General features: G+C 38.6%; 1 protein-coding gene across 1 annotated transcript in view; it reads left to right on the plus strand.

The window, feature by feature from the left end:
- The window catches only part of LOC132665023 (glutamate decarboxylase 1-like), a 67,274-nt gene that overhangs the window by 42,187 nt on the left and 6,396 nt on the right, over positions 1–18,691 (plus strand). Inside the window, 11 exon segments of the mRNA XM_081790585.1 lie at positions 955–1,045; positions 4,390–4,502; positions 4,823–4,938; positions 6,483–6,562; positions 8,133–8,187; positions 9,110–9,174; positions 9,176–9,218; positions 10,421–10,435; positions 10,437–10,492; positions 10,596–10,675; positions 14,750–14,919. Of these exon segments, the coding sequence (XP_081646711.1) occupies positions 955–1,045; positions 4,390–4,502; positions 4,823–4,938; positions 6,483–6,562; positions 8,133–8,187; positions 9,110–9,174; positions 9,176–9,218; positions 10,421–10,435; positions 10,437–10,492; positions 10,596–10,675; positions 14,750–14,919 (884 nt within the window).

Consider the following 18,691-nt stretch of genomic DNA (forward strand, 5'->3'; position numbering starts at 1 on the left):
TTTTGGAGCTCAGGAGGAGATTAATTTGTTTTAATGTGTATTTATTTTGCGGGAGAGAAAAAGAGAAAGAGTGAGTCGGGGGAGGTCAGGGAGAGAGGGAGAGAGAGAATCCCAAGCAGGCTCCGCCCTGTCAGCACAGAGCCCAACGTGGGGCTCGAACTCACGAAACTGTGAGACCATGACCTGACCTGAAAACAAGAGTCAGGTGCTTGCTTAACCGACTCAGGCACCCAGGCGCCCCTTGATGTTCTTCATTAATACAAATCTTCAAAAATTCTTTGTAAAAAGGACCTGATATTTTGTCCAAAAACACTGAAGCAGCTTTTGAGAAAAAAATTATTTAATCTTTCGGGTGGTGACTTCCCCACTCACTGGGGTAGTTTTATGCATCCCGCCCTTGGTCTTTCTACTTCAGACACAGGATGGGTTCCTCACCCTCAAGCTTACGAGCTCATTCTCAACTCAGCGACTTGACTTCTCCCAAGCTGCTCTTCATACCCATATTGGGTCTCCTTCACTCTTTGTCTGGAAGCAAACTTTTGATCTGACCTGAAAGATCACTTCCTCCAAGAAGCCTGCCCTAGAGATTAGCTCGCCGGCTCTCCTGATTGTCTTAGGCTCCCTGGGAATGGTCTTAAAACATCCTGATCTTTTCTTCTGTGCTTTCTACAATCGCAGTTAAACACATTTGTGTCATTATTTATTTGATGAATACCTTTTTCTTCCACTGGTCAGTAAGATCCACACGGTAGTGCCTTGTTTACTACTGTGTCCCCAAAGCTGAGCACTGTCCCTGCATGTGATAGTTCTCAGCAATATTTATTGAATGAAATAATCCGTTTATGTGTGCTCAATCGATGAATACCTGTTAACTGAGAAACTGCTCTGAAATTGAACCACTCTTTAGCCCTATGTTTTTATTTTGGCTCATTTGTAATTTTGTCTTTTATCTAGGGCATCCTCACTTTTTTAACCAGCTGTCCAGTGGGCTAGATGTGGTCGGACTTGCCGGGGCATGGTTGACAGCCACTGCCAATACCAACACGTGAGTATTCTCCAGGGCCTAAGGAGTGTGAGAGCCGGAGACGTGCGTAAGGAAGAGTGAAGATCGAGGTTGTACATTTTGCTGGATATGATGCTTGCTGTAACAAATACAAATAGTTGGTACCCTGAGGGAAACGCAAAGAAGCCGCTGCCTGTTCCCCGGGTAACGTGTTTGAGATTTGCTCAGTCCTCTGGACAGCCTCTAGAAACTCTCAGGATCTGAATTCCCCAGTAAGTAGTACAGGTCAGTTGGTCAGCCTGGGTTACTAGTGTGCAGACCATGAGTGAGTCCAGTTCTGGGGTTGGAATCATTGAAACGCTACCCCAAACAGCCCATAGCACACGTAGCCAGATACATACCCAAGTATTTGGGAAGTTGCCTGAATATAAATTAGAACCTGAATCTGATCAAAGCCTGAAGAAAGTAAACTTTTAAAGGAAATCTAAATCCAGCTCCAACGTGATTCGTTAAAAATTCGATCTTTGGGGGACCTGGGTGGCTCAGTTGGTTAGGCGTCCAGCTTTGGTTCAGGTCATGGCCTCACAGTCCATGGGTTCGAGCCCCACATCTGGCTCTGTGCTGACAGCTCAGAGCCTGGAGTCTGCATTGCATTCTGTGTCTCCCTCTCTCTCTGTCCCTCTCCCACTGGCACTGTCTCTCTTTCTCTCAAAGATAAGCGTTAAAAAAAATTGGACCTTTGCCACAACAAAACTATTGTCCATACAAAAATTAGATCTACTGCTAATGTGTTCTGAAGGAAAGTTAATTTTAGGGGAATATTTTTCAAGGTTAAAAGGACAGGGAAATGATTGGGTATGAAATTGAAAGGAATAGTCTGTGTCAAATGTTAATATAATTTAACTAGCAATCAAAAGGGAGAGCTGGTAGGAATTTAAACTTTAAAACCAAGAACTAAATGTTTATGAGGAGAGACTGCTTCAGAATGTGGAACAACTAAGGCTTGCTTTAACTGTTTAGTTATCATTTGGGTCTTAATGGTGCATAGTTCAGGGTAGTAGTCAGCATTTTGTAGATATGAAATGCAAACATAAATGGCTTACACAAATGACTGCTATTTTTAATTTTCATTGCTTGATTATGGTCCTTAAAACATGCATAGGGTAATATGCTACTTAAAAAAAATTTATTGCTTGGGGCGCCTGGGTGGCTCAGTTGGTTAAGCGTCTGACTCTTGATTTTGACTCAGGTCATGATTTCACCATTTGTGAGTTCGAGCTCCACATCAGGCTCTGTGCTGACAGCACTGAGCCTGCTTGGGATTCTCTCTCTCTCTCTCTCTCTCTCTCTCTCTCTCTCTGCTCCTCCCCCTCTCGTATGTGTGCACACTCTCTCTCAGAATAAATAAACTTTAAAAAGAGCAACTTTATCTTTTGAGAGAATGTTTCTTTGTTATGTAGATTATTACATAAACTCAATTTATACATTTTCCTCCATTGTTTAGAATCCCATTGTTGTGAGACTTAATCATTCTCTAAGTGAAGAAAATAGAGATTCTTGATGGAAGCAGAAAAAGAGTAGAAAGAACACATGAGAGGTGGAAGGAGAGAGGTTAATAATAAAGGGAGAGAAAGGATTTCAGACAGCCTTCTTTACCTTCAGGGTGTCTTCATTTTTAATGAATGAAGATCTCTTACCCTAATCTGGGATAGCATAAAGCCTGTGAGGTGGAAATAAGGAGAACCTGATTCCAGTCCCTAATTCTACCACCTACAGTGCTGGGAGGTTTAGTGCATCTCTGTTGTCTGAAAATAATAATGCCCTACTCCATTGAGCTGAGGTAGGATCAGAAAGGCAATGTGCGTGTGTGTTGAGATTGGCATAGCAAATGCTGGCAGAAATGAAGCCTTGTTGAAATACCAGTGTGTGAGATTTGCTTCTTGTTTCTTTTGGAACTAGAATCTTAATTCCCATAGGCAATGGGTTTCCTTCCTGGGTCTCTGTGCACAGCCCCTGGGCAAAAGCTTGTGTGTTACTACTTTTTTTTAGGCCGGGCCATCTGAGAAGAGGCAAGGTTGAGGGAAGATGAAGGGAGTCAGCACGGGACTGAAGAGCAACATGAGGGAAATTATAGACCTGGCTACCCCTTAAGTATCAGCAGAAGCGAATGCTTCATCTCCTGGGGGGTAGTGCCCTTATAAATGACTGCTTCAAAGGGCAGTCCATCTGTAGGGAACAGAGGAAAGAAAAGATTGTCATCCAGGTCTCTTATGGCCAAAGGACTGCACTGTGGGATGTTAACTTCCCCATGGTTGGGCATTCTTGGGACTCCCAGAAGATTCCATGACTTGTCATGCATGCCTGGATGCAAAAAGAGACCCTGGGGCTGGAAGTCAGTGCCTGCCTTGCAGGTGGGAGGCGATTCTCTGTTGGGCTGTGGGTGTATCTGAGTGAAAGTGGTCACAGCAATGGCTGGGCCTGAATATTCTCCAAAGGCTTTAGAGACAGAGCAAGCTGAGACCATCTGAAATGGCACATAAATGGAATCTGAGACTGGTAGCTCTATATAAGAACACCTACAAGGGTCTTTAAAAGGTGTTTGAGGACAAAGAAAAGAATTCCTTGAAAATAACTGAAGCTACTCTTTGATTTCAGAACCAACATAAGTACCTCATTGCTTACTGTATATGGTATGTATAGAGAAAAACTTACAGCTTTCTTTTTGATCTTAGCTGCTGCTTTTTGTGGAAGGGACTCTAATGTCAGTATGACTCAGAGGAGGGTCCCCATCGTCATGCTCTCTGACTTCTTGTTCATGGGGCCATATTGTTCTTGCCTTGAACTATCTACTTGCTTCGAGCTGTTACTGAAAACAGAATAGTTTTTAGCCCCCCCCCCCTTTTTTTTGGTGTGCTTGCCCAAAGTACAATTCTTAGGTAGAAAATATTTTCCCAGAAAAGATTTCCCCAGAAAATCTTTTTGAGAAAAGGCTTTTTCTACCTATTTCATGTTCTGCAAAACACTGTAGCTCTAGATCTCTTTTTAACTTGCCATATCTATCTATCTATCTATCTATCTATCTATCTATCTATCTATAAGTGGGCATTTTCTGGCTCTAACAGTAATGTGTGTATTCAAAATTCCTTTTAGTGGGAGAGAAATTCCCAGCTACTGCACAATACAATGGAATCCATGATCCTTTCTTTGTAGCACTAATATACTCTTAATCTGGAAGGGGCGATTTGAAGCATACAAATTGTAACTATTTCTTGTACAGTCTGCTATAGAATACAAAAAATTGTATATAACCTTATCTAGCACATGACTTTATTTATCCTTTTCCATTTTATATAATTCACAGTCGAATTTCTATATATGTAATATAGGTTTACATATGAAATAGCTCCAGTATTTACTATCATGGAGACGATTCTTCTTAAGAAAATGTATGGAATTATCGGCTGGGGAGAAACAGAAGCAGACGGAATATTTGCACCTGGTAAGAAAAAGCAAGACATCATTTTTCTGAGCTAAATGAAACATATATTCAGAGACGCTCAAAGTATATTTGAACTAATGCTATTATTTTTAAGAGATTCATAAGTCATTGTGTTAGCTACAGTTGCCAGCAAAATTTCCACAAATCTAAAAGTTATGAATTGTGTGATATTTCTCTCAACACGTTTAAGGAAAGATATTCTTGAAATGACGTCAGTGATTTGGCAACACTTTAGTTTCAGAAAGCACTCAAGTTGTCATGATTTTAGTGACCATTTCTGATTTTTGAAATTGGGTTAACAATCACTATTTCTCTTCTAGGAGGAAGTATCTCTAACCTCTATGGTATATTAGTAGCTCGTTATAAGCAATATCCAGAGATAAAAAGACAAGGCATGACCGCACTTCCGTGTTGTGTGTTATTTGTTTCTGAACAAGTAAGTATCAAGTCTAGATTCTTCCATCTTTTAAGAATCTTCTGAGGTAAACTGTAAAGTTACTGAAAGATGGAGAATATTAGCTTCGCTCTAACATTATAGAGATTCAGTAATCTCTGTATCTGTGTCTGCCTATTGATATTGGAAAGACTAAAAAACAACTTTCTGTCAACATGGGCTCTAGCCTATAATGGTGCAGATAATTCAAGGTTAAAATTTAATTTCAAAATATGAGAAACTAACAAAAATGTGATTATAAATATAAAGCATTCTGCTATCTTTACCAAGAAAAAAATCAAACTATGAAAATTTTAAAGACTTGATTTAGTGATTCCCTTTATCATTGAATGAAGAGAACAAGAATGTGATTGATATCTTATTTTTCCAGTGAGGGTCAAAGGAATTAGTAAAAAAGAAAGGCTCATTTTTGTAGACCAGGACCTCAGCCAAATGTTTCAGATATTGACAATGTATCCACTGATGTCTCCTTTGGTTTTAATGTTCCAATCTTGTGCTCCTTTAAAAACAAATTGATTCATCCCTTTAATAAATCTGGTTGCTTTTTTCTTTTCTGCCTAGCAACAGTTGTGAGATTAAAATGTAATAGTAGTCCCACTTTGAGAATTCTACCTAAAAGTACCTGGAAACACAGGGTTTTCTTTGAAATGTTTCTGTGTTTGCAATATGCTTCTATGACCAAATTCAAACTGGCATTGTATATATGCATATTATCAAGTTGGAGACCACTGATGCATATTTAATGATATTACTATAAAACTTAATGTAACTTAAGATGCTTGTTTGCAAATGCCTTTTTCATCATTTGACATAATTTTTATATATAATGAGTAAATATGCCGAAACTCCATAATGTAGATGTAAAAAACATCATTTCCTATTTAATTGGTGCATATTCTGTTGAAATGAAACTGAGTTAGGGTTTTACGTTTGCGCATTTTTTTCCTTTCATATATCTAGTCTTTTCCTGGCAGCTAAAAACAACCAGGTCCAAGTTTGTATCTGAGCTGCTGATACCTTACATCAGGCAGAATGATGCAGGGAAATAGCAGTTACCTAGAAGGCAAGAAATTATAAAGTTGGTGGCAAAGTCAAAATCAAGAGTTCCAGGCATCAGAAGAATCAAGGCATTTCTCCAAGCCTCACGCCTTAAAAAAAGGTCTGCATTGCAACAGGTACAGCTATCTGGAACACGTAAGGTTTTTATTACTGGAGAATATTAACACTAGATCTATATCGGACATGATTTTTTATGTATATGGAGAACTAGCATATTCAAACTCCCACTGCCTGTAAAGTGTGTTCTGTGCTTGTGCCTTCTCAAAGAGGCGTCACAACCTTCTTCACCTGAAAAACTGTCAAGACCAGGGTCTGGAAATACGCCTTGAGACCTGTACGTGTGTATATATGTGTATATATGCACAAACTCATTCAAAGCTATGTGTATAAGCCCCCAAATGCTCTAGTGTAAATGATCATTTAATGCAGAGAAGTTAATACCTTTCCTATTTCCATTTTTGCCCAAGGGTCATTATTCAGTAAAAAAAGCTGCAGCTATTCTTGGTATTGGAACTGACAACGTAATTGAAGTAAAATGTGATGAAAGGTATGTTTCTAACACGTTCTCAAAAATTTATTATTGTCATTATGCTTCACAGATTAAAGAATAATCTATAGGTTTCCTATTCCAATTTTTAGCAAGAATACTCCCCCAGGTTAGTTCCCCCCCCCCCAGGTTAGTTTTAATAAATTTTAACTGCAGCAATTATGAAAGAAGCACCAAAGTCATCTTATCCTACTCTTAAAATTTCTTTACTAAATATAGCCTATACAAGTGGGACTGTCACATATCTTCCCTGTTTTAAGTATATTGAATTATGTGTACTATAAATAAACATAAAAATATAGTAATGTTTGTAGATAAAAATTCAACTGCCTTAGCAATCTACAAAGCAAAAATACATTTACATTTTCTTTGAATACCACCTTAAAACATAAATAATATTACAAATATTGCATATATTCTGGAAGATCATTTTTATGGATGTCAAACTTATTCATACATCAATTCTATGTTGTGTTATGTAACTTGCTTTAATTTTTTTTTTTTTTTTGGTTTGGGAATGTGTTATAAATCTTAAAAAATTTTTTTTTAATGTTTATATATTTTTGAGAGAGAGAGAGAAAGAGAGAGCGAGCGAGCGAGCACAAGTGGGGAGGGACACAGAGAGAAGGAGACACAGAATCCGAAGCAGGCTTCAGGCTCTCAGCTGTCAGCACAGAGCCCGATGCGGGGCTCGAGCTCACAAACCATGAGACCATGACCTGAACTGAAGTCGGACACTTAAATAACTGAGCCACCCAGGTGCCCCTGTCTTAGAAATCTTATCCCTTTCCTTATTCTCTTTTCAATAACTTTGGAGTTTTCCATCTTATGTGTAAAATAATTTTATAAATCTTATTTTTAAAGAAATTTAAGGGTTTCCCCCTAGATTTTAATATGTAAGAACAATGATTAAATTAATATGATTATATAAATATATTTGAGAGTCTGTGTTTGAATATCTCACATGAATTCCTAGAAACTGAATTATTGGTTCAAAGAACATCTGCATTTACAATTTCATAAAATTTTTCATTTGCTTTTCAAACATTTTAGAGTCAATTGATACTCTTATCTGCATATCATCAATGTGAATATTATCAATACCTTTATAATTGAAAATTCTGATAGACAAAAATGTTTTGTTGTTTGAAACAATGGCTATTTTTTTTAAAAAATTTAATGCTTATTTATTTTTTGAGAGAGACAGAGACAGAGTGCAAGCAGGGGAGGGGCAGAGAGAGAGGGGAGGGCAGAGGATCCAATCAGGCCCTGTGCTAACAGCAGAGAGCCCGATGTGGGGCTTGAACCCACAAGCATGAGATCATGACATGAGCTAAAGTCGGATGCCCAACCAACTGAGTCACCCAGGTGCCCTGCCAAGCATTCTTTAATTCAATGTGATATTTAACATTGGTTTTTTGGGACTGAACATTTACCAAATATCTGTTTACTCACATATAAATACCTCACTAAAAACTAATTATTTTAGCCTTGCATATCATTTATTCTTCTCGTTGGTAGAATTGGTTTATTTGCTCATAATAAATCGACATATATTTGTATGTTTAAGGGGAAAGATGATTCCAGCTGAGTTAGAGAAAAATATATTACAAGCTAAGAAAAAGGTAGGTTCTATCTACAGCTCCATACTTAACGTGCAAATGCATTTTTATTTTCTTTACCTATTTTCATTAGCAGAAAACAACTGGTAAGGTAATCGCTGAAAGAAGTAAATAATCCCTAAATGAAGGAAATTTAAAAAAAAATTTTTTAATGTTTATTTATTTTTGAGAGAGATAGAGCATGAGTGGTAGAGGGGCAGAGAGAGATTGGGAGACACAGAATCTGAAGCAGGTGCCAGGCTCTGAGCTGTCAGCACTGGGCCCGACCGAACCATGAGATCATGAGCTGAGCCAGGGTCAGACGCTTGACTGACTGAGCCACCCAGGTGCCCAGGAAATTCTTTTTTTTTTTTTTTAATGTTTATTTATTTTGAGAGCAAGAACATGAGCAGAGGAGGAGGCAGAGAGAGAGGGTGGGAGAGAATCCAAAGCAGGCTCTGTGCTGTCAGCACAGAGCCCAATGAGGGGCTCAATCCCACAAACAAAGGGACCATGACCTGAGTCAAAATCAAGAGTCAGAGGCTTAACTGACTGAGCCACCCAGACACCCTAGGGAATTCTTTATAAAATTAAAGTGAAACAAGTAACATGGCAATATTTCTCTAATAGTTTTCTGTCAAATATCAAATGAAAAGTTATCAGGACTAAGTAAAGGAATTGGGTCACGTCTATTTTTGTGGTATTATTTTGTGAAAACAAATTTGGAGAGAAATAATAGTAAATGACACTCAGAGGCAGTGATCTGAGTTCATCTCACAGTTTCACTACTTTCCCCAGTACTGGAAGTACCGCGGGGTGTTTGAAATGATTAGATACTTAGTGTTTCGGTCCAAGCCATCCCGCTTCCTGATGCCCTGATGGTGATGTAATGGTAGGATTTCTGTGGACCTCCTGAGACCAAGGATTCAGCTTCTGTCATCACGAGGGCCACATTCCCTTTTGTGTCACCGCCTCCGCTGGCAGCACAGTGTTCGGGGCCTTTGACCCTCTCCACGGATATTTGCGAGGCGCACAGACTCTGGATGCACATGGATGTAAGTCCCTTCCTTCCGTCTGGCCCATAATTTCCCCTTGAGAAAATGTATCCTATGAACAATCCTTAAAATCGTTTAATTAGCATTGCAGGTAAGATGAAAACTTCTCTGGAAACTAATTTTTATAATGATTCAAAGAGACTTAATACCTAAGTATGGAAAGACCACAAATGTATCAAGTGTTTGAAAAGAGTCCAGACCCCTATCAATATTCAACCTACAATTTAAAACATCGTTTTGAAGAAATAGTTAAACCTGATTAAAAATTTGTTTTTAATGTTTATTTATCATTGACAGACAGAGAGACACAGAGCGTGAGCAGGGGAGGGGTAGAGAGAGGGAGAGACACAGAATCTGAGGTCGGCTCTAGGCTCTGAGCTGTCAGCACAGAGCCCGACATGGGGCTCAAACTCACGAACTGTGAGATCACGACCTGAGACGAAGTCAGTTGCTCAACCGAGTGAGCCACCCAGGCACCCCTAAAGCTGACTTCAAATCAAAAGAAGGTTTAGCCCATTACTCTGAATAAACATTTTTAAATTAATACCTACTAAGGAAATCACAATTTTTTAAAAGTTTACTTATTTATTTATTTTTGAGAGAACAAGTGGGGGAGGGGCAGAGAGAGAGAGAGAGGGAGACAGAGAATCCCAAGCAGGCTCCCCACTGTCAGCAAAGAACCTGACACAGGGCTCCAACTCATCAACTGTGAGATCATGACCTGAGCAAAAATCAAGATTTGGATTCTTAAACAACTGACCCACCTAGGCATCCTAAGGAAATCACAATTTTTGATGCTATTGACTTCGTTCAATGATTTGGGGCAAACCTTTCTTTGGCTTTGATGAGAGATGGACAAATTTAAAGTGGCACAGTATGGTAGATTTGTTCATTTTTCTGTGGTCTTGCCAAATTCGATGCCAACTTTTCTTATCTGTCTCTGGAAATTATACAGAAGGTGTTGGAACTCATTAGAAACCTCAAACTTTCCTATGTCACGAATAGGCAATGATAATTCATAAGAGGAAATTTTAAAGTGCATTGTTCTTATAAGTAACATAATGATAGCCAAGTTTATAATTATCTAACATAGCAATTAGAGCTTCATCAACCTTTGAAATAAATTTAACATGGGAAAAAGCCACTGATGCTATTTAAAGAGAAATAATTAATATAAGAACACATATCCTTTGTATCTGTAGGCAGCTTGGGGGGGGGGGGTGTGGATTGCTGTTGTCCAGAAACCACTCCCATAAACTCAGTGGCATTGAAAGGTGAGACCCGCACCATTTTTTGTGAAAATCAAAATAACATATGCAGGATTCTGTTCTCTTTCATTAGACTCTAAGCACTAATTGGAGCTGTTTTATCACCTAGGGCCCACTCTGTGACCTGGAATCCACATAAACTCATGGGCGTCCCCCTTCAGTGCTCTGCTATCCTGATCCGGGGAAAAAGTAAATGCTTTCTATTTCTAAGTAGAGCTATCATGGATATCTTGGTAATGACTAGCTTCGCTGTGAATGTTTAAAACCAAAATAATTATGGCCTCACCGAATTAACACAGTGCAGCACAATTTGCCCTACTACAGAAAACGGATCCTTCCCCCTTAATCTTTAAGTAGCAGCCAGCGGGTAATGGAGGTGCCACAAAACCAGAGTTGTAAACACAGGCGGTAACCCAGTGTGTGGATAAGATCCGGGCCGACACAATGGACAGTGATGAGGTCTATAGAAGACTTGATCATTCATGCCCCGCTTATTAAAAATGCCTTGAACAAACAAAATATCTCTTAGGGATCAAATTTGGCCCACTGGCCCATTTGGCATCTCGGATTATAGGGCCAGAAATATGGCTCATTTTAAATGTAGAGAACGATGAGTAACTGCAATACATTTTCAGCATAGAAAGCACAAATTTATGGGTTGCATGACATGATTTTCTGCTAATATGTTTTTGCATTTTATCTCCATCAATAGTAAATGCAAGGCTACACAAAGAGATAAGCCCATGATCTCCTCCAAGGAGAGATACAATTATAAAATTCAACCTGGGAATCCTTATCTCCATGTAGTTGTCAGAAATGCAAATGCATTTTATGTAGTTTCATTTATAACTTTGTTTTCTTTCGCCCTGACTCACAAGCAATTCAAAGAGTTTGGATTAAAAAACAAAAAAAATGTCTGTGTTCCTATTACAAACCGCCTTCACTAGCATGCTTCACTTTTTATTTTTTTTAATTTATTTTTATTTGGTTTTAAAAAGTATTTAAATTCCAGTGAGTTAACATACAGTGTAATATTAGTTTCAATTAGTGTGCAATATAGTGATTCAACACTTCATACAACAGCCGGCGCTTATCACAAATGTGGCCCATCACCTATTTAACCCGTCCCTCCCCCCCCACTTCCTCTCTGGTAACCGTCAGTTTTTCTCTATAGTTAAGTCTGTTTCTTGGTTTGCCTCTCTCTCAAGCATAAAAAAGGATGAAATCTTGCCATTTGCAACGACAGAGACGGAACTAGAGAGTATTATGCTAAGCAAAGAAGTCAGTCAGAGAAAGACAAATTTCACTCATATGTGGAATTTAAGAAACTCACTCACCCTTGAGTACTCAGCGCCCACTTTGTCTCTTCGGAGAGAATCTTCACTGTCTCCTAGCCTAGAAGGTTCTCAGCAACGCAGACTGGAACTTTTAGCTCTGCTTTAGATTCTGTTCAGCTGGCCACATGGCAGCAATATTCCTTCAATATCCCATCAATAAAATGGCAGCTCACCCATGTTTGAAGCCTGCAGATTAACAGGCTACTCCTTCCTGTCCACTCCTGAGTGTCCAGTACCCGGAAATTCTAGTTTGCCTTGCATATGTCTTCTTTAAGACGTGTCTGAGTTTGCTTCCCCTTCCTACCGCTAACAGGTATGTTTTCAACGTTCAGATTTCTGATACCTTTATGTTTAGGACTCAAATACCAATATTTTTCAGTCTTCCCCGATTTCTCCACCCATAGTGAGTATGTTGAAATAATCCATTTTATTCTATTATTACATGTTGTGTGTTCCTCAGAGAAGTTAAGTTGTTGTTTTCTTATTTTATACTTCTTTTTTGTCTTTTCCTGAAGATAGATAGATGGTCGCTAGAGGTAGAGCAGAACCCCCAAACTACTCAGCTTTTACTGTTTTTAAGGTCACTGCTGGAAAATAAGCCTATTTTAGTGTAGCTTTAAATTAAGAGGGACATTTGATTTTTATCTTTTAAACCATTTGAGTGTCTCAGGTTGTACGTAACGCCATTTTGACTCATGCCTTAGTGAGCAGTGTAAACCAAGTATATTCAATATTAATGAATACATTTTCTGATGCTGAAAAGGCACCTACAGACACTATAAGTATATATATTTTGCTGTAATTGTACATAAAATACAATTAAAACTAATTTCCAATATCTTTTACTTCATTGTTGAAGGGGAAGGCAATGCCATTTGTTTAGAAATGAAGTGCTAATCATGTCAGTCTCTTTCATTCATAAGGACATTTTCATGGTGCAAAATTGAAACTCATTCAGTGGCTTCTCATTGCTTTTTGGATGGGATTAAAATCCCTGACATGATCCCCAAGGCCTGGGTGGTACATACCCTTCTCTGCTCTCCCATTCACCTTCTGCTTTCCTCTGCTTTTTGCCCTTGAGATCCTTTGACTTGCCCTTACTTCCAATAAGGAGTCATGCAGCCATGCAGCTTCTCACATATGACCTTGGCATGAGTTTTTCCTTCTGTCTATCAGGGTCTGGCTCTGCTTATGTCTCCCACACCCTCCCCCAACATCTTTCTTGTTTAGCTCTTACTGAACTCAAAAATGACTTTTACCCAGAAGACTTCACTTCCTAGACCTTCAGACTAAGTGAAATCCTTGATCCGTAGAATATTAGAATATTCTCTTATAACACCCTGAAACTCCTCCATAGCATTTATCCTGGGTACAACTTCACATTCACATATGCCCCATTGTGTTTAGTACCTAACTCTGCCCTTACCCCACCCAACCTCCTGCAACCCAGATTGTAAAGTCAGCAGGGTAGAGGATTTTCACCCTTGCTTACCTCACACCCACTGACCCGGCAGCACGTGTCAGATTGTAGGTAAATATGACTAACTATAGCTTAATCGTCACATCAGAATAGATAAAACTTAAATATTGATTATACGGTTTTAAAGTTTTTTTAATATTTTTCCCATATTGTTCATATAAATCTATAAAGTATTTTAAATAGTTTCCAACTCTTGCCAAACATAACATTGAAAGGGGAGTTTGAAGTAGACTAGAGAGAAAATATTTACATGCGTAAGTAGGACACTTAGGATATAAAAACACAATGTACTCTTTTTTAAGGTATCATTTCTATTCCTTTTCCCCCAAATACTTCAATTTTTACCGTCACATTGTGCTCCTTTCCCTAGATCCACAAGCCTATTCTAAGGAAAGAAAAAAAAAAAACAAAAAAAGTGTGAGATTTCTCCTTTGAAGTTGGGTTTCCACCAACTTCCAGAGAAATTGCCCTTTTGTCAGATCCCAGATTCATCACTATTTGGATATATGACCTTAAAAATTGCTTAATATGTTAAAGTATCAGTTTCCTCGATCTATAAAATTGATACAACAATAGGACCCATGCTATGAGTTTTCTGTGAGGCTCAAATGATGTGATATTTGTGAAGTGCCCAGTATGTAACAAACACATAATAAATCTATTGTTATTTGCTTCTTGCACAGAAGTTACGCTTGATGTACCTTTAAACGGTCCCCTGTCAGTGCACACAGGTTTAGCCTCGCTTGTGCTGTTCCAACACATACCCTTTGAGCAAAGCCTCTCTTTGCTGGGTGACGGGAAACATTTCTTTGCTCTAGTGATTACTTCTTAGCCATCCGCAGCAAATGTTTCTCCATCCTTCAACACCAAAGAGGAACATTTTCAACATCTTTTATGTGAGAAGCACAAAATTAAGTGAGTGGATTACTTTATTCTCTACCTACCGAGACTAACAGGGCAGTGTGCTGACTGGCACCTATCGGCTGATTCATGGGATAGTTTCGTTCAAGTGAACGAGGCCCTCAATTCTCATTAAGACGTAATAATAGGAAATAATCTCAAAAGAGCAAAACATCGAGGTCTTTGAGAAAAGTTAAAGAAAAATGGATAAATTTTGTGTTAATCCAATTATACCACTTGTTCCAGATAAACCCAAAGAACAACAGGATATACCAAAATCCTAGAATAGTAACATATTTTTTTTATATAAAATAGACAAAATCCTATTTAAAAGTGCACACACTGAGTAATGTATAGAATTGTTGGGTCACTGTCTTCTACACCTGAAACCAATAGAACACTGTATGTTAAGTATACTGGAGTCAAGACACAAAAACTTTATACAATTTAAAAAATAAAATTAAAAAAACGAAGGTAACACAAAGTGCATGTAATTGAAATAAATAATGGTGGTTTCTTACTGAGAGGTATATAACCTACATGTAGACATATTACTCCTTTTTTAGGGTCTTCTGGAAGCATGCAACAAGATGCACGCTGCTTATCTTTTCCAGCCAGATAAACTCTACAATGTTGACTTTGACACTGGGGATAAAACTATTCAGCGTGGCCGACATGTTGATGTCTTTAAGCTATGGTTGATGTGGAAAGCAAAGGTAGGAGTTTGTCATACCTTGTATTAGGTCCTGTTCATTTGGATGAAGAGTATAGACTATTCCTTTTTTTTTTTTTTTTAGAGTTCTATTTGGGTGTCTTTTCCAAAGTTTTGTATTTTTCCACACATCTCTCAAGAAAAGCGCTGTATTTCTAACTGCAGATGACAAGCTTGGCTTCTCAGGTATAAATTCTAATGGGGGTGGAAAAAAATTTGGTATATTCCATCATTATTATACGCTCTACCAAACCATGGGAATAAAAATCTATCAGGAATATAAACTTGTCCACAACTTTAAAAAAAAAACAAACTTTTTTCCCCCTCTACTAATTGGAAGTGTTAATAGTCAAGTGAACTTGAAGTCAATATAGATTCTTAGAGGTGAACCCTTATTTATCACACAGACGTACAATCTACCTTATAGTCAAGGTCAGCAGATAGTCTCTCCAAAGATGATAACAACAGCAGGACGTGTTCTGTGCCTTTCTCCTGCCCTTTGTTTATAAGCTTTAATTTAAATAATTGGCATGCTTTTAGAAGCTATTTCTATCATTCCAGTCCCAGTGCCCCATAGAAAGATGGACACTGGGTTCTTTGTAGGTGAAAGCTTTGACGTGAACTACCATCACCTATAATATCTTACCAACCCCTTCTACTTAATTTGAAGGTGTTGTTTTGGTTTTGGTTTTGGTTTTCGGTCAGAAATATACTACCACAAAACCAGAGACACCACTTTTTGTACAAGTCACCCAGCAATGACCTGACGTCTAGTCAACACTCTGACTCAAGATTACCAGTAACTCGGGGAGACACTCAGTCATTAGTTCGTCTTGGGAGTTTCACCAGTAATTTTTATTATTCAAAGATATGCATTCTGTAAGTTCTTTTCCTGAAGATTTTTAAATAGCCAATTTGGAAATTTTGTTAAACTTGCTTTAAAAAATATTCCAAGGTCAAATTTTAACAAACACAAAGCTCCAAATTTTGTGTCGATCTCCCAGGCACCGATAATCCAAATATCCCTCAATCTGATTCGGTAAAGATTTTATTTATATAAATATTTTCATGAACTTCCTGAACTCTGTAAGAGGTTGCCAGTTCTTCCATAGCTTAGCTGTCCATCACAGCATATACGGTGGCTTAGCTTAAATGGGCACATACACGTAGATATTTGCTATCAGGTCTATTCTTGAAGTCACAAATGCTCAATATGTATCACAACTTTTAAAAAATGATATATTTAAGGGATTATGCAAAGGATCATATAGTGTATCTATTCCTTTATAAAGTAAAGAAGTGGCATTCAAACTTTTTAACACAATCCACGCTAAGAAATACATTTTATGTTGTGGCCCAATAACATGTTCACAGACACATAATTAAAACAAGTTTCGGAAAAACACCTTCTCATATATGAAATCCTCTAATGTTTTCTATTTCACTCTATCTCGTTGAAAGAAAAGCTGGTGTGACCCACTTAACTGGTTCTATTACCCACAAATGGCCTAAGACATGCAGTTCAAAAGGCACAGATAAGCTCGTTTGGCCTGGATTGAGCCAGACCATCAGAGAATTGTGTACTTGAACCATCTCCTTTGGCCCTCTATAAAATAGACATGACCAATGAATTTTTAGTATTCGTATTTATTTCCTTCATCCTTCCTGTAAACACAAGGTTTCCCAGTCAGAGGGAGATCAACTGTTTACTTAGAGAATATCTCAGTGTCAGGTTCCCACACCCTGTTTCCACCTCAGGACAACATGGTGAGGCCATGGCACATCACCCTACATGTGCAAAGGAGATTTATTTCCCAGGAGAAGGATCCTGCAATCAGGCAACTGGAATCTTACACGTGAGCTGGCATACCCACTCTGAGAGAGAGGAAGGGAGGGAGAGAGAGAAAGGAAAGGAAAGAGAGTTTATGTCTACTCCTGAATGTTATGGAATCTTCTTTCGGTGTTGGAAAGAGTCTATGCCATTCAGCCCCAGAATGAGAGCATTTGACTCCTGGAGAGATAAGAAAGCTTTTATTACCCTTTCAATGGGAGCAGATGATTACATAAAACTCAGTATACACTGGAATGGAAATGCTTTTCCAACAAGAAAACATGTCTCACACTGGTAATCAAGTTCAGGAAATATCCATGGCAGGTTTGAAAGGGACGAGTTGACTTGCAAGTCTGAAAAATTCTGTTTTGTCCTCCTTTGCTCTAATTACACAATGGATACTTCATTGATGGTAGAAAGAGGAACCATAGTTAATGAAATTCATATTTTGTATAAGTAAAATTAATTACATAAAACTCTGTGATAATTTATAAAAATAAGAAGAAAATCATATAATAATATAAGATTCTACAGACGTTGACTATATGTGCAAAAGCAAATATAATGTGAAAGCTTCTTTTTACATGGATTTTCTACATGGGTTGGACTGGTTTTGGATTCATAAAATCAATGTGTTTTGGCCAGGAGAATGCTATCGGGAGATTAATTGTCCAAAAGCCCCATCTGCTTCTCTTAAATTCATAATTACATCTGCCCTGGGGCTGTTTTCCAAAGTTTTCTCCCAGCCAGTGACAGCATGTCAGGGATTCTAAGGCATTCATTCCATTCCTGAGAAGCACAAGACTCTTCCGACAGCTAACTTAGTGCAAGGCCTCCCGGTGGCCTTTCTGAATTTTCCTACTGTCTTCCACACAGGTATTTTCACTAGTCAAATCCTGACACCTTTAATCTCTTCATGATGTCTGCATTTTGGAGAACGTGGGCTAACAGAATCCAATCAAACTTAAACTAGAAGTGCCATTGTCTTTTATTATTATTATTATTATTATTATTATTATTATTATTATTTTAATGTTTATTCACTTTTTGAGAGACAGAGACATAGTGTGAGCAGGGCAGGGGCAGAGAGAGAGAGGGAGACACAGAATCCCAAGCAGGCTCCAGGCTCTGTGCTGACAGCAGAGAGCCCGACGTGGGGCTTGAACTCACAAACCATGAGACCATGACCTGAGCCAAAGTCAGATACTTAACCAACTGAGCCACCCAGGCGCCCCTGCCATTGTCTTTAATATTCAATCTTTGCAGATTTTTTTTTACAGAACTTAAAGATGCATTTGCAATATGGACACATACCATGATATTTTTTAATGTCCATTCAATATGCATGATTGCCACCAAAAGTTCTAAATGGAAAATTCTTGGAGATTAGTAAACACTATGGCAACCACTTCAGTGATCCTGGGCCCATTTCTTCAGAATCAAAAGTAGGAGGGGCACCTGGGTGACTCAGTCAGTTGAGCATCTGACTTCGGCTCGGGTCATGATCTCATGGCTCATGGGTTCGCACCCTAGGTCAGGCTCAGAGCCTGGAGTCTGCTTCCGATTCTGTGTGTGTGTCTCTCTCTGCCCCTCCCCTGCTCATGCTCTTCCTCTCTCTCTCCAAAATAATAAGCAAACATAAAAAACAATTTTAGGGGCGCCTGGGTGGCTCAGTGGGTTAAGCGTCCGACTTCGGCTCAGGTCATGATCTCACGGTCCGTGAGTTCGAGCCCCGCGTCGGGCTCTGTGCTGACAGCTGGAGTCTGGAGCTTGCTTCGGATTCTGTCTCCCTCTCTCTCTGCCCCTCCTCTGCTTATGCTCTGTCTCTATCTCTCTCAAAAATAAACATTAAAAAATTTTTAATTTTTTTGAGAAGTAGGAACATTCTTCATCAATAATTTCTATTAACTTTTCTGCAAGGTTTTCTTCTCTCCTTTTGAACTGT

The sequence above is a fragment of the Panthera onca genome, chromosome D3, assembly GCF_046562875.1.
Source record: "Panthera onca isolate mPanOnc1 chromosome D3, mPanOnc1 haplotype 2, whole genome shotgun sequence".
Classification (NCBI taxonomy): Eukaryota; Metazoa; Chordata; class Mammalia; order Carnivora; family Felidae; genus Panthera; species Panthera onca.